The sequence below is a fragment of the Parasteatoda tepidariorum genome, chromosome 3 (assembly GCF_982258835.1).
Source record: "Parasteatoda tepidariorum strain Cologne lab strain chromosome 3, Ptep-v5.0, whole genome shotgun sequence".
Lineage (NCBI taxonomy): Eukaryota > Metazoa > Arthropoda > Arachnida > Araneae > Theridiidae > Parasteatoda > Parasteatoda tepidariorum.
The window spans coordinates 72,423,515-72,437,231 of NC_141757.1; the positions used below are offsets into that span (position 1 = coordinate 72,423,515).

The 13,717-nt window shown below is 29.0% G+C and overlaps 1 protein-coding gene, 1 long non-coding RNA gene and 2 other non-coding genes across 5 annotated transcripts in view; 1 reads left to right on the forward strand and 3 right to left on the reverse strand.

The window, feature by feature from the left end:
• The window catches only part of LOC147813896 (uncharacterized), a 73,782-nt gene extending 72,666 nt beyond the window's left edge, over positions 1-1,116 (reverse strand). For both annotated transcript variants that reach the window (XR_015432602.1, XR_015432601.1), the window contains exons 1-2: positions 984-1,116; positions 155-250 (exon numbers count right to left, since the gene is read on the reverse strand). This is a non-coding gene — a long non-coding RNA (uncharacterized LOC147813896). The remainder of the gene's footprint in view (positions 1-154; positions 251-983) is intronic.
• The window catches only part of LOC107455704 (uncharacterized), a 67,801-nt gene extending 54,259 nt beyond the window's left edge, over positions 1-13,542 (forward strand). Inside the window, exons 6-11 of the mRNA XM_043047185.3 lie at positions 3,405-3,547; positions 4,263-4,408; positions 6,102-6,183; positions 7,462-7,615; positions 9,641-9,857; positions 11,058-13,542. Coding sequence (XP_042903119.2) covers positions 3,405-3,547; positions 4,263-4,408; positions 6,102-6,183; positions 7,462-7,615; positions 9,641-9,857; positions 11,058-11,254 — 939 coding nt within the window. The 3' untranslated portion in view covers positions 11,255-13,542. The remainder of the gene's footprint in view (positions 1-3,404; positions 3,548-4,262; positions 4,409-6,101; positions 6,184-7,461; positions 7,616-9,640; positions 9,858-11,057) is intronic.
• On the reverse strand, positions 632-723 carry TRNAI-UAU (transfer RNA isoleucine (anticodon UAU)). Its single transcript is given in 2 exon segments — positions 632-667; positions 686-723. It is a non-coding gene; the product is annotated as a tRNA-Ile (tRNA).
• On the reverse strand, positions 1,004-1,095 carry TRNAI-UAU (transfer RNA isoleucine (anticodon UAU)). Its single transcript is given in 2 exon segments — positions 1,004-1,039; positions 1,058-1,095. It is a non-coding gene; the product is annotated as a tRNA-Ile (tRNA).
• Positions 13,543-13,717: the final 175 nt, after the last annotated feature.

The window sequence follows — 13,717 nt, forward strand, 5'->3', positions numbered from 1 at the left end:
TTTTTTAACTGTTTTAATTGGAAGATTTATTAACAGAAAAATTTGTAAATGCTCATCTTAATATCACTATACAAAAAATAACTTTCCCCAGGTGAGGATCGACACAGCCTCTGCATAACTTGCATGCACTGCCTAATAAAAATCACGCACTTACCAATTGCTCCCCAAAGGACGATAGCTGTCGCAGATTATTCTGAGAAAGTAACAATGTTCAACAGAGCTCTTTTTTTTTCCTGTCAAACATATGTTCCTGAAAAATAATGCAAAACATATTTCAAATCATTTGATATAGTTGCTTATTAAAGTGTCAATGAATACTTACGTATTATTTAGAAGAGGAATATTTTATATTTGGGTTGTTTACTTGAAGAAAAAAAACTGCCTTAATTAAAAGATTTATTACCTAAAAAATTTGTAAATATTCATCGTAATATTATTCACCGTATAAAAAGGAACTCTTCCTAGGTGATTGTGAATACTATGTCATGTTTACAATAGGAGTATTTAGTATTTATGTTGTTTATTTAAAAAAAAAAAAAAAAAAGTCTGTCTTGGTAAAAAAAAAAAATTATGATCTGAGAAATTTGCAAACATTCATCTTTATATTATTCAACAGATATAAAAAATAACTTTCCCCAGGTGAGGATCGAACTCACAGCCTCGGCATAACTCGCATGCACTGCATTATAAGTACCGCGCGCTAACCAATTGCGCCACTGGGGACGACAACAGACAATATTATTCTGCAATGCTCAGCCCACAACTTTTTCCGTCCAATATTTGTTCCTAAAAAATATTGAACTATATTTTTCAACTCATTTAATATAGTTATTTATTAAAGTGATTATGAATACTATGTAATGTTTACAATAGGAGTATTTAGTATTTGTGTTGTTTATTTAAAATAAAAATTTAAAAAATCTGTCTTAATTAAAAAATTATACTCTGAAAATTTTTTAAACATTCATCCCAATATTACTCACCGTATAAAAAAAAAGAAGCTTTCCCCAGGTGAGGATCGAACTCACAGCCTCGGCATAACTCGCATGCACTGCATTATAAGTACCGCGCGCTAACCAATTGCGCCACTGGGGACGACAGCTTTCACAGATTATATGAAGAAAATAACAGTATCCAAAATAACTACGAGAGAAAATGGTTTACCTTGATATTGGGAAAATAATATGTTTGACTATTTTCGTCCAATAATATTCGAAGCGTTTAACAGTTATATAACTTTTTTAAGGCTCAATAAAATTTGATTAACACAAATCAAATAGTTATGTTTGCTTCGACTTGGTATTTTACTTGAAAGATTTTTTTTATAACTTTATTTATTTATTACTTACAGCAAAAACAAAGTCGTAAGATTTTCAAATTATCTGTTTAGATTTGATTTCGTTTTTACGATATTTGATTCCAGATCCGAAAGAAAAATGAGTGAGGAATAAGAAACGGAAGCAATGAATGTAGGTCACTTCGTTGTTTCATGCAATTTTCATAGTTCGTGAGGCTTGTTTAATATACAATATTCACAAGGACCGATCAAGACAAATTCAGGCCCAAGGCCCACCAAATTTTCTGGGCCCCTTACAAAATATTTTGAAATTAAATTACTGAAGAGTAGTCCTAATAATGAAAAAGAATCCATTAAACTGCATGATTCAAGAGAAACATTCTAAGAAATTTTAAAAGCAGACAATTGAAGATTATTTTTCTAAGAAAAAGTTTACGTATCTATAAATTAATGCAAAATACAAAACAACAATACAATGTTATGTCAGAATAAAAAACAGTTTGGTGACCACAAACAATTGAAATCAGTGATTTTTGCTAAAAGTCACTGATTAGCTGAATTATTTTTTATTTAGTACTTAAATCAAGAGATAGCTAGCCCACCCTTAATTAGCGTTTTTACTAATTTTTGAGGCCCCTCAGAAATTGTGCGCCCTAGGCCCATGCCTATTGGGCCTAGGCTATAATCAGGCCCTGAATATTCATCAATTTCTGCAAACTATTAATTTAAGCTACGGAATCATTAACAAAAATATCTTTTCCCTTGCTCCAGAATTGACGCTTTTTCTTTTTAATTTGGACGTATTTATACCACTTTTTGAATCATTTTGTGGTTACATAAAAATTGTTTCGCTATCCCCACCATTTATACATATTTTTTAAATCGTTGTGAATCAAGTAACATAAAATATTTATAGTAGGGACACAAAGGATAATTTAAGCGAGAGAAAACAAAATACACCTAGGGTGTGTTTTTTGTAATCTCCTTCAGACTTATAGTGCGGCTTTCAGGAGAACTCCTCCAGACATCCGTCTCGCGTCGTGGCGGTTACTATGGTAACGAGGAAAAGTCACTTCGAATAGGGGTGAAAGGTGAATAGTTTTGTCTTAAAGTGGTCGTGAGTAAACCAATCGACGCCTTCTTTCCTCCATTTCACCCCCATTAGAGATGTGCTCTCGCTTGTTACCATAGCAGCAGACAACCCCAGACTTTTAGTCTGGAGGAGTTATCCTCAAAGTCGCACTATACATTGCCTCTCACAAACAAACAGGTTTTGATAATTTAGTCCTCATTTTTATTCCCAGAGATTTGTCGTAGGACTAAAATATCAAAAACTGTTTGATTTTCAGTAGAAAACTTTTAACTTTGTTTTAATAATCACCTTTTTATTCCTCTCTGTTTCGTGCAATGAAGCAGGTTTTGTGTTTCAGTTTGAGTCTTTTTCAGTAATGTGCATACTTTTTTGACTTCATTTTTGACAAAGATTCGAAAAATAAATATGAAGGGTCAATACTAAGGAACACTACCCAGCAGTTTGTCGACAGAAAAGCCGGAAAAAAACTGAATTATAACTATTTAATTTAAATTTTTACTCATTTGGCAGTAATTTGTTAAAATTTTAAAGAAGCTCTTCACCTTTTATACATACGCCATTTATAAATCCACTTTTTCATGATTAATACATAAAACTAATTAGAACTATTTTACACTTAAAGGTTTGGGGCAATATAGCGATAAGCCACACTTTCATGAAAGGTAACATTTATACTTCACGCAGTTCCCTAATATTGTTTCTAGATAGACTCTCTACAAGTTCCAGAAATTTCGACTAGATAACAGCACAAATGCATTTTATTGTAGGCGTAAGAATCGTGGTGTTCTTCATTTTAAACGCTGTTTAAAAAGAACTCCTACTGAACAATTGGAAAATGCGGCTTATCATTATATTGCCCTGTGTACTTCATTCTTTAACATCTTTTATTTTCTTTTGTATAACCTAAATTAATTAAGTTTGATAAGAATTTAAAAGAAAAAATTTAAGAAATTTATAATGTTGTTCTTCGTAATGAAAATAATTGCTTCCTTCATTTTTATTATGTTATTTCAGAGCTTTGGAGAATTTTCGAATGATATAGTCATCCAACACCATGACATGATTGTTACCAATCAGGATTTGGGTCTGTCTGTACACTGTCAATATGACTTATCCAACAGAAGTGTTTCGCATGGCGTACAGCTTGAAATCAACGGGTAAGCATTTCAATAAATTGCAGTATAATCAAATTGTTACCTTATTTTTAGTTTAAAACTAATAAAACTTGAATTCATGTCAAAGTTTGTTAAAAGGAAAATACAAAGCAACCTGTCAAGTTGAACACTCTTCTGAATTGATCACCTAAGTTAACCTCTTTTATCAAGAATTAAATTTGTTCTATATTTACAAAAGGGAGCAAAAACTTTGTAACCTGATCACCTGTGTATTTTATATGTTTACCACTAAAATAAGTCTAATTTTCCTAGGAATGTTAGCAAATACAATTCATAGTCATTTAAGGAAACGAAAAACCGAAACGATTTCGAAATCTAACGAACCACTAATGAAGAAAACGGGACAGAAAACATCAAAACCTGCTTGATTACTAAAAAAAACCGTGAGGAGTTTAAAGACGATTATTAAAATCACCTTCAAGACTCATCAGGTAATCAAATTGGTTTCAAATATCCTGCTCCTTACAAATGATTCGACAAATTTCGATAACGTTTTTGCGTCGTCTTCGCTTGCATGTCAATCTGCAACAGTTCATACATTTTTCTTTTTACTTTAATTTCGATAAGGATTCAAGAAAATATAGGAGTGGTCATTACGTAACACTCAGTACATCAAAGGCGATGATTACGGGATACCCTGTATTGTTTTTTATAACTATGGAACAAATGATTTATATTGAACAATTTCTTTCCTCAGGGAGGTGGATGCGGCTGGGACGCAGAGTGCAACAGTCAGTTCACCGAATGTAACCATGATGATCACAGACAGATCTGGGAATGATATTACAGCTGCGCAAGTTGGTGACGCACTAGCTCTAAGATTTGAAATCATTGACGAAAACAGCTGAGTAGAATTCCATTTTTCTTTCAGAGCGACTTTATTTACAATTCCAAATCAAATTATTTCATAAAACACCACAGGGAGAAATTTTCAGTTAAAAACATCTGATCATTATGTCATTTGTCTTCGCGAATACTTACTATTACGTTCATGTTTTATTCCATTTGAAACTGATATTAATCTATGAAATGAATAATTGCGAGAAACTGAATAGGGAAGATGTGCTTGATAATATAAACAACTTCATTTGATTCACAAACTAACGAGATTGAAAAATCGATATGTTTCAAACGTTCAGAAATAGGAGCTCACTCTCAAGCCTGATCTGCCGTAAATGAGTTTTGAAAATGGGTGCCTATTTTTGAGAGCTCGAAACATGTAGACTTTTCCATCTTTTTAAATTAAGAAGTAAATGTAATTTTAATTTGGTTCACATCACTTCTAAGAAATATAATTGATATCTTTAATTTTTCAACACGTTTTAAAATATCACAAAAAAAAATTATATATATATATATATATATATATATATATATATATATATATATATATATATAAAAGTTTCTCTCATCGGTTCTTCAACACGTTTTAAGACGTCACATACTCAATGGATGTTTTACTACTGTATTTTAGAGACTTTGTAAGTCTTTTGAATGCTGTTATAAATTATTTAAATACAATTTCAAATTATGGTTTTATATTTAGTTTAAAAAAACTATCAATGTTTTATAACAATTTTAAAAAGTGAAATACTTAGGACAAAGAAAATTTCATAAATTGGTATGTTTATCTTTTAATTAATTATCTTTATTTCTGCCACACATTAAAATGATTTTCTTAAAGTTTTACATTTGCCTTTTAATGCATAAAAATCAGGACGGCAACCATTTTGTTTAACGAATACAAATAAAATTTTATGCACTAAGTATGAAACATACTAAAAAAAAGTAATTTTGGTTATGCTGCTTTTTAAATTGCTCAAAAGGGTTAGTACATGTTCCGAATTTTACAACCTGCATAACGTTGATTCATCTAATTTCAACCAAATTGTTATTTATTCCTTATTAGTTCAAAATTAAGCCATGCGAATTGATTTTATAGGATCTTTTCTAATACGTATGATTATTAATTTCCTATTTGGTATGGATTTTTAAAACAAACCACAAAGAGGATTTAGTGAACATTTTAAGTTCCAGAAATAAAATTCTCAATTTTGACGATTCAGCAATAATTGAGCTCTATTTCTTTATTTTTGACTGTCATTTCCATACAAAATCACATGAATTTCGCCGAAATTTGAACTTTCAAATACTTGACGAAACCGTTTTCTCGCTTACCCTCATCTGAATGGATTCCGGGAATTCTCCAACATATTTTGTAAGATTTTAAAACTGTTTGCACTATAATGATAGGATGGTGTATGGGTTTAATGTACTCGTTTGTCCATTACGTTTTCAGGCTTCGAAGTTTAATGATTGCTGAAAATAATAAGAATTCAAACGTCTTTCGCTTTAATTTGAAGTAAAATTTTCTAATCAGATGTGTTAATCGATATGTAGAATTAAACTTAAAGCTTTTAGTTAAATTGACGAACTTTGAGTATCCGATTTTTGCAGTGTTCTTTATACTAAAACCAGATTGTAAATGTCATATTGTTGTTAAGTTTTGCTAATTATTAAACGAATACACTTTTAGGTCCGTATGAAATCTTTGTGAGAGAACTCGTTGCCATGGATGGTATCGACAACAGTGAAATATTGCTCATTGACAGTCTTGGGTAAGGAAAAAAAATGTATTTATTTCAAAACAAATTATTATAAAAGTGAATACGATTCCGGGTCTTAAAATGGGAGTTGAAAATGTTACTTGAATTATAATATTCATTTTGTTTTTATAATGATTTTTTAGATATAAATAAATATATATTTCGAATATTAAAAAAATAATAACTGGGGTATACATAACTGGAGATCAAAGGGGAAATCAGTTTGTGAAAGTTGATTTTGTGAAAAAACGAATTTAAAGGTTTTAGGTTTCTCAGGAGCTCGATTTTTACGATTGAAATCGTAAAAATATAATATATAGACATAAATATCACAAGCATTTATCTACATCCCACAAAAAAATTCCTAACAAAATTTACAATTTATTAATGATGAGAAAAAATAAAATTTTACAAGAACTATTTTTTCCTCGAAATTCCACTCTAATCAATACTTTATCAGTAGAATTCCTGTCGTCTTCTTCACAATGCTTTTCTTTGCTCACCTTGTATATGCGTGAATAGGAACTGTTTATCCCCAGCACCTTCAAAATCCAATAACTCTCGGGGAGAACCGATTTTCTACGTTACTGATTTGTCAAAACTTTGTAATAATCAGATTTTTGTCAAAATCACTTTTGTGAAAAATGGACATAAGCCTTACTCCCCCCTTGATTTTCAAATGCTTTACCGAACAAAGCAGACTGAAAATTGTATAATTTTATCCCGAAGCAATATAAATTATATATTTAAAATGAATTAAAAGTGAAATTAAAAAATAACTCAAAATTTCATTGTGTTAGTTCTTTTACTTATTTTATTATTTTTTTTTAAAAGCGGAAAACTACCGAATTAATAACAAAACCGTTCACTTTTTAAAAATGTCGAATTCGCTTGTAAAAATTTTCAAAACTTTTATGACTTTCCAAAGTAGCAATTTTCATCCAGTTTTTAAAACTAATACATATTTATTATTAATAAAAAAACAGTATTTAATATTATATTTTTAAACAGTGCCCAATGATATTTTTTTCTTTAAAGAACATGTAATTAAGAAATTTTAACTAATTTTAGCAAAAAATATATTCATTAATCTTTATATAAAATTTTCAGTAGTTAATAGGAAATTAAATATAACTGAAATTTACACTTCAAATGCAAATTCAACATAGTTTATTCTATTCTGGAACTCAAAGAATTAGTAAAATCATGGGCTTGTGAAACAACTAAATATTTTTTGTTTGTTACTTTTCTTATGTCATTTTAATATTTTATGAATATTTACAAATACAGGTGCCCGACAGATGTGACCATTATGGGCAGCTTAGGCAAACCCGGAAACTCTGCAAAAACACTTCTTGCACCATTCGAAGCTTTCAAATTTCCAACTTCAGATATTGTACAGTTCAAAGCTCTAGTCACTCCATGTTTACCCAACTGCGAACCGGTAAAATAACATTTCTTTGTTTTAGAACTAACTATTCATTAATACAGTTGTGTGTTCTGCCACTGGATAATTTTGGATACCTGCAAGTGACGTCATCGGAGGTATATCGTACTATTTGTCGATTCAAAAGTCAAAGCCAACAAGGTTCCACATACAAGCGTTAAGTCGCTTTCAGATATCCAATTAAATCTGATTTAAAATCACATGGTTAGGCATAATTACTTGACTTTTTGTCGAGTTGCAAATACCCAATTGTAAATTGCTAAAAAAATTATTTGATTTTGTGAAAAGAAAATAGAAGAATGCTACGGGGTAAAAGAAATTTTTCATGGCAAATCCGGTTTCGCCTGCATTAATATTTTAAAATTTAGAGAAAAATAAGATTAGGTAAACATAGAGTAAACCATGAAATTTCAAATTTGTTTCAAAATATTAAAATGCAAACAAATTATTCAAGATTACTTTCCCACTACGTAATAATGAATAATCCTGCATAATTTGTTTGCATTTTGGATATTTTTTTTCAGTATTTAAAACTTCATCGTTTGCTCTAAGTATATCCGAACTCCTTTTTTCTATACTTTAAAATTATTTATAGACGTGAAAGAAAATTTTCAATGAAATATTTCTCCCGCAGTATAGCGTCCTCTTAAGCAAAAACCATCTTAAATTCAAGTTCATAGAATTAAAACTCAATCATTATTGAAGATTTAATGTCAATTGTGCGTGATTAGAAGAAAATCTAAGCATAGTGTGCTAATTTTTAAGTATTGAATATGGGTCAAACTAAACAATAATCCGTGTTTTAGTTTTGACTAAATTATAAATAAAAATAAGGCTAAAAAATAAACTTAAAAAAAAAAAAAAAAAAAAAAAAAAAAAAAAAAAAAAAAAAACTATCACTCTAATTTAGTTCCGACAAATGAGCTGACTTCCAGGAAACTAAACGGGCCTATTGTACATTTGTCGCATTGAAAACCTAAAGTACGAACCTAACGTAGAGAGACACCTAAGAAACTAAACTGTGAGACATCTAATGACTAAAAGGCTTAATATGTAACAGCACAATACAGTAGGCTTATGTGAGAAATCTATAGGACAAAACAGGGCTAATGGGAGAAACTATTATTTTTAAGTGATTTTAAGGACAAATTTGAAATATATGCGTCAAATAAGATTTCGGCATAATATTTTAACTACAAAGCTTTTGACATTATATTTTACATTTCATTTCTTTCCTGCATTAATATTTTCAGAATTACTCATGAAAATTCACTCCCTCACTACGATAAATACAATCTATTTTTCGGTTCTTCAAATTCACAAAAATAAAAATTGAAAAAAGAAATTTTTAATTATAATGCTATTTTGATAGCATTTGAAATATAATTCTTCATTATTATAATATATCTGTTATTAAAAGAAATCTAAAAAATTTGAAGGAAAAAAAGATTATTAATTTATTTACAAAAATGCATAACAGCTCATTTGTACAATGAAGATTTTGCAAAGATGTTGTAAAAACATAAATTAAGTAAGGAGCTACTTCAACTTAGAACTTACCTTGTAAAAATATATTTGAATTATTGGTTCGTCACGGTAAACAAAACAATTTGCTTTATAACTTGTAAAATTATTGATTTTTACTTTCAAACATAAATGAAAAACTTTTACTACGAAACGCAATAAAAAATTTCATTAACGACCATGCAAAATGGTAGCAATGAAAATATTACAAAATATTTTTTTACAAAAAACTTATTTTATATTTTGAGGGAAACAATTGAAAGATTTTTTTACAATCAAATCTCTTACAAATATAAAATGCATTTTGGGGGTGTCCTATGCAAATTTTTTATTGTTAATTATGAAATAATTTTTCAATAAAAAAAATGCATTATTTCTTAAACAAAAAATATACAAGACGAACTAAAATGCATTAGTTTTAAAAGATTTAAATGCTAAAAAAAAAAAAAAAATAGAAACAAGACATCTCTAATGTCGTCACACTTTTGTTCTACTCAGGTTCAGTGTAGTGTTAAAAGTCATGGTCAAACAAGAGATTTCATATCCATGGGTAGGCGAAAGCGTAGTGCTGCTGCTCCATATGGTGTAGGCAATGTTGGACATGCAACTGACAAAGATGAGATGGTTGTGGTGCAGACAATTCAAATCACTGATAAGTTTGGATTTCAGAAGGAAGATAAGCTCCCACATAGGAGAGGAAGAGATGAAAATAGCGGTAAGTACACTTTCGTACTTTTAAGTATTTTTCAACTGCGGCGAATGAAAAATCATCGGTCTTTAAAAAACGATGTTAATTAAACCACCTACTTTAAGTTAGCTTACTTTAAAAATTTTATAAGAAATTCTCTTTACTTATTTTAAGATAATATTTGTATAATGTAAAATGTTGGAATAATGAAGTGTTTTATATTTGTAAAATGAACAGTATGATATATCTGGTAAATTAACTGAGACTATATCAATTAGATTCGTATGAGTTACACCTGATATTTTATTTTAAACTTTTTTCTGCAAAACCGCAGAAAAATTGGAACTTTTATTTCCCTTGCAATATGTTTAATTGAAATTGTGCTCATAAAGTTTCTATAGTATTTCTGCTTACTATTTTATACTTTATTAATGTCGCACTAAAGCTGCACAATGAGCTAATGGCAACAGTTTGGGAAACATCCCTAATGATGATCCGAAGATATACCATCACAATTTTGATCATATGCAGTGGGGATAGCTGCTCTGCTTCGGTGACATGCGAGCAAAGTAGAGCACATTACAGTAGAACAATTTAACAAGAATCGATACTGCACACCCTCGGTACCTACGCAGACTGATCAAGGTGGTCACCCACTCACTTACTAATCACAGCCAATGATCCTTACCAATTTATGCGTTTGCAATTTAGCCTTATTTTTTAAATGTAACTTAAAATAATAGTATAAAATTAATAATGTATTTAACTCACAAGTTTACATGAAGACTCATATTAATTAAAAATCTTTTTCTTTCTTCACAAGACTGAATTCAAGTTTTATTACCAGTTTTTCTAGAAATTTTCACAAGATAATTTAAATTCCATTCAATTTCATAAAACATTTGTTAAGCAATCATCATTAAAATATTTTAATATTTCTATTGAATTTTAAATATCTTAATGAAAATGATAAATTTCCTTATTAGAAAGTTTTAAATTAAATTATTTGAATTCAAAAGTCCCACTTTCACATTCATACAAATCATTATTATCTTATTTTAAAACTAAAACACTTCTAATTTATCTCTACTATGAAACAGTGGAAAATAAAAATCAGACAATATAGGGAGAAAATACACATACTAAATTTGATTAAGATTCTGTAGTGTCAAAAAGGGTTCTCTTACCATTTTAATAAGAATTTCCAATATTTCCCCTTCTCTATAGAAGAAATAAAGAAAGATAGCAACTGTGTCAACCTTGTTGGCCTCATAGTAGCTTCTTCGATGTTTTTGGTGGCCCAGCTTCTTCTCATTTTGGCATGGGCCATAATGTGGCAGCGAAGGAGGAAAAACAAGATGGATAATGATTCTACAACAAGTACCCGTTCCTTTGCTTCACAATATTTCATGAATCGACAATAGAAGGAATTTGTACTAGTGAATATAATTCAACAAATGGGTATTGAATACCCGTTATTTTTTTAAATATCTGTGATTAAAACAACTTTGTAAATCACTGATATGGTCAAATATAATGTTAATCAAAAGAGGTAAGACATGCACTACATGGGATTTCTTTTTTAGTCTCATATCAAAACTTGCATGTAATAATTAATAATTCAAAAGTACTGTTTATGTGCAGTACTTATATTGTTCCTTCTTACCTGTGCATGTCTGACGTGATATTTATTTTTAATTTATTTTCTATTGTACTGTCTGCACTTTTAAGTGTTCTTTATTTGCCAAAGAAATTTATTACGAACAAATATTTAACGCCTTATAATTGTCAAGTTTGATGTTTAAATTTGTACTTTATATAGCTTCTTTAGAAGTGAATTATTGGGATTTATAGTTTTATTTGCATCAAGATTTTTAAATTTATTTATTCCATTATTTTGTTTGAATTATTTCATTTTGGTATTGCACAATTTATTTTATTTTAACAGAGAGTACACTAAAATTCCTGCCGAATTTTATGAGTTTTTAAGCATAGATGTAAAAATATCACATGAATATTTTTTTTTAAAAAAATTCATTAAATACATAAAATTGCAGGATTTTTAGAGCACGCCATTTTAAAATTGTGCATTATCAACTTATGTGATGATAAATTCATTGTAACATTAATAGGTTTTACTTATAAAGCTATTATTATAAAAGAAAATATTTTTGAAAGGAAAAAGTAATAAGCATAAAATTCTCAAATTGAGACGAAAAAGAAATACTTTCATGCAAAAAGAAATGCTTTCACAAGAAGCATATATGATGGATGCTCTGTAAAGACCTCTCTTAATACTAAAGTTTGGAAGCCTTATCAAAAATGAAGTAAAATATTTATTTATATTATATTAGGGATTACAAATTAATATTTAAGCAAAAGGAAAACATTTCATTAAAACCTATTGAATTATTATCAAGAAGGAAAATTAAAAATATCAAAACCTGTTTGATTGCCAATGTAAGTTAATAGGGTAAAAAGAGACTATTAAGCATCATAATTATATAAGCATCTTCAATTAAAACTGATTCTGATTTTATTGTTCATGAGTCATCAGAGATTGGAGAGGATATGAGATTCCTCCTTAGTGATAATCTGAAAACATTAATCGCACACGATTGCATTTTACTACAACAATTTAGATTGGAGTAGTATTGGAGTTTAGATTGGAGATGGTAGTAGTCATCAGCCAATCTCCATACCATGGTCTCCAACCATGACTAGACTTTTCTGACTCTCAAAACGCCTAGTAAATTACATTAGAGAGGATTTTGAACCACTAAGGAGCAATTAGAAAATGTGAAATCCAATGAAGCACCCAGGCTTTGATAAGAAGAAAAGAAACTCCGGCCCAACACTCTGTAGGTGAAGGCTATACGTACCACCCCAACAGGAGCGCAAAACTGGTTTTGATGTTTCAATTCTGCTTCCTTCAATAGTGTGTGCTGCATCAAATAAAAAAACAACTTTGATTTTCCTTGCAATCCCTTATGTACATACTTTTCAAACTTCATTTTTGAGAGGATCATTAAAATATATAATAAGAGTGGTGTATATAGAACAACCTGCATAAATTAAACTATGTGCTTCTGAACTGACTTTTTTCATTAGGTGTTGTGAGTGTATATGTTTTCATAATAATTTATTTTCTTTAAGATATAAATGTTCATACTGGAAATATTAGGGAATTTTTTTATATTTTATTTAATAAAACACACATATTAATACATCACTTGTAAATGTATAAATGGGAGTATCATCCAATTCATTTTATTTATATTCATTTATTATCATTTGTGTGGTTTTATTTATATGTTATTTAAATTATTTGTCAAAATATATTATGAGCATGGGTTGCTAACTGCAATTGTGGTTGAGGAAGCTTAGTAGCGGATAGTCATTTTATATTTAATTGAATATATTTTTAAAAAAAATGGTGTATTGAATGTTGAGAATATATCACAATTTATTTTATGAAATGTAAATAAATTTAAATAATAATAAGCAAATATTCACTTATTTACTTAAAATAGAAATCCTAATTTGATTAATCAAAAAGCAAACAAAAACTATTGAAATCAAAAGATTTGTATAAATTATTCTTATTGTGTTATTTTCTTACTCTTATAAGTCACAAGTAATCTATGACTTAATAATTTTAAGTAAATAATGTGTGAATGAGTGTTTTGAATAAAACTTTTTTGTAAAATAACAGGTTTCATTTATTTCTTATTGATAGTCTTAATTATTTTTTTCCGAAATGAGATTCATGAACTAACTTTGTCCTTATTTAGATGGTCAGATAAATAGTAAACACTGCTATAAATAAGGAATTGTTCAAGCTAATAGCTTCTTAACAATATGCTAAAAAAAATTCTACCAAATTT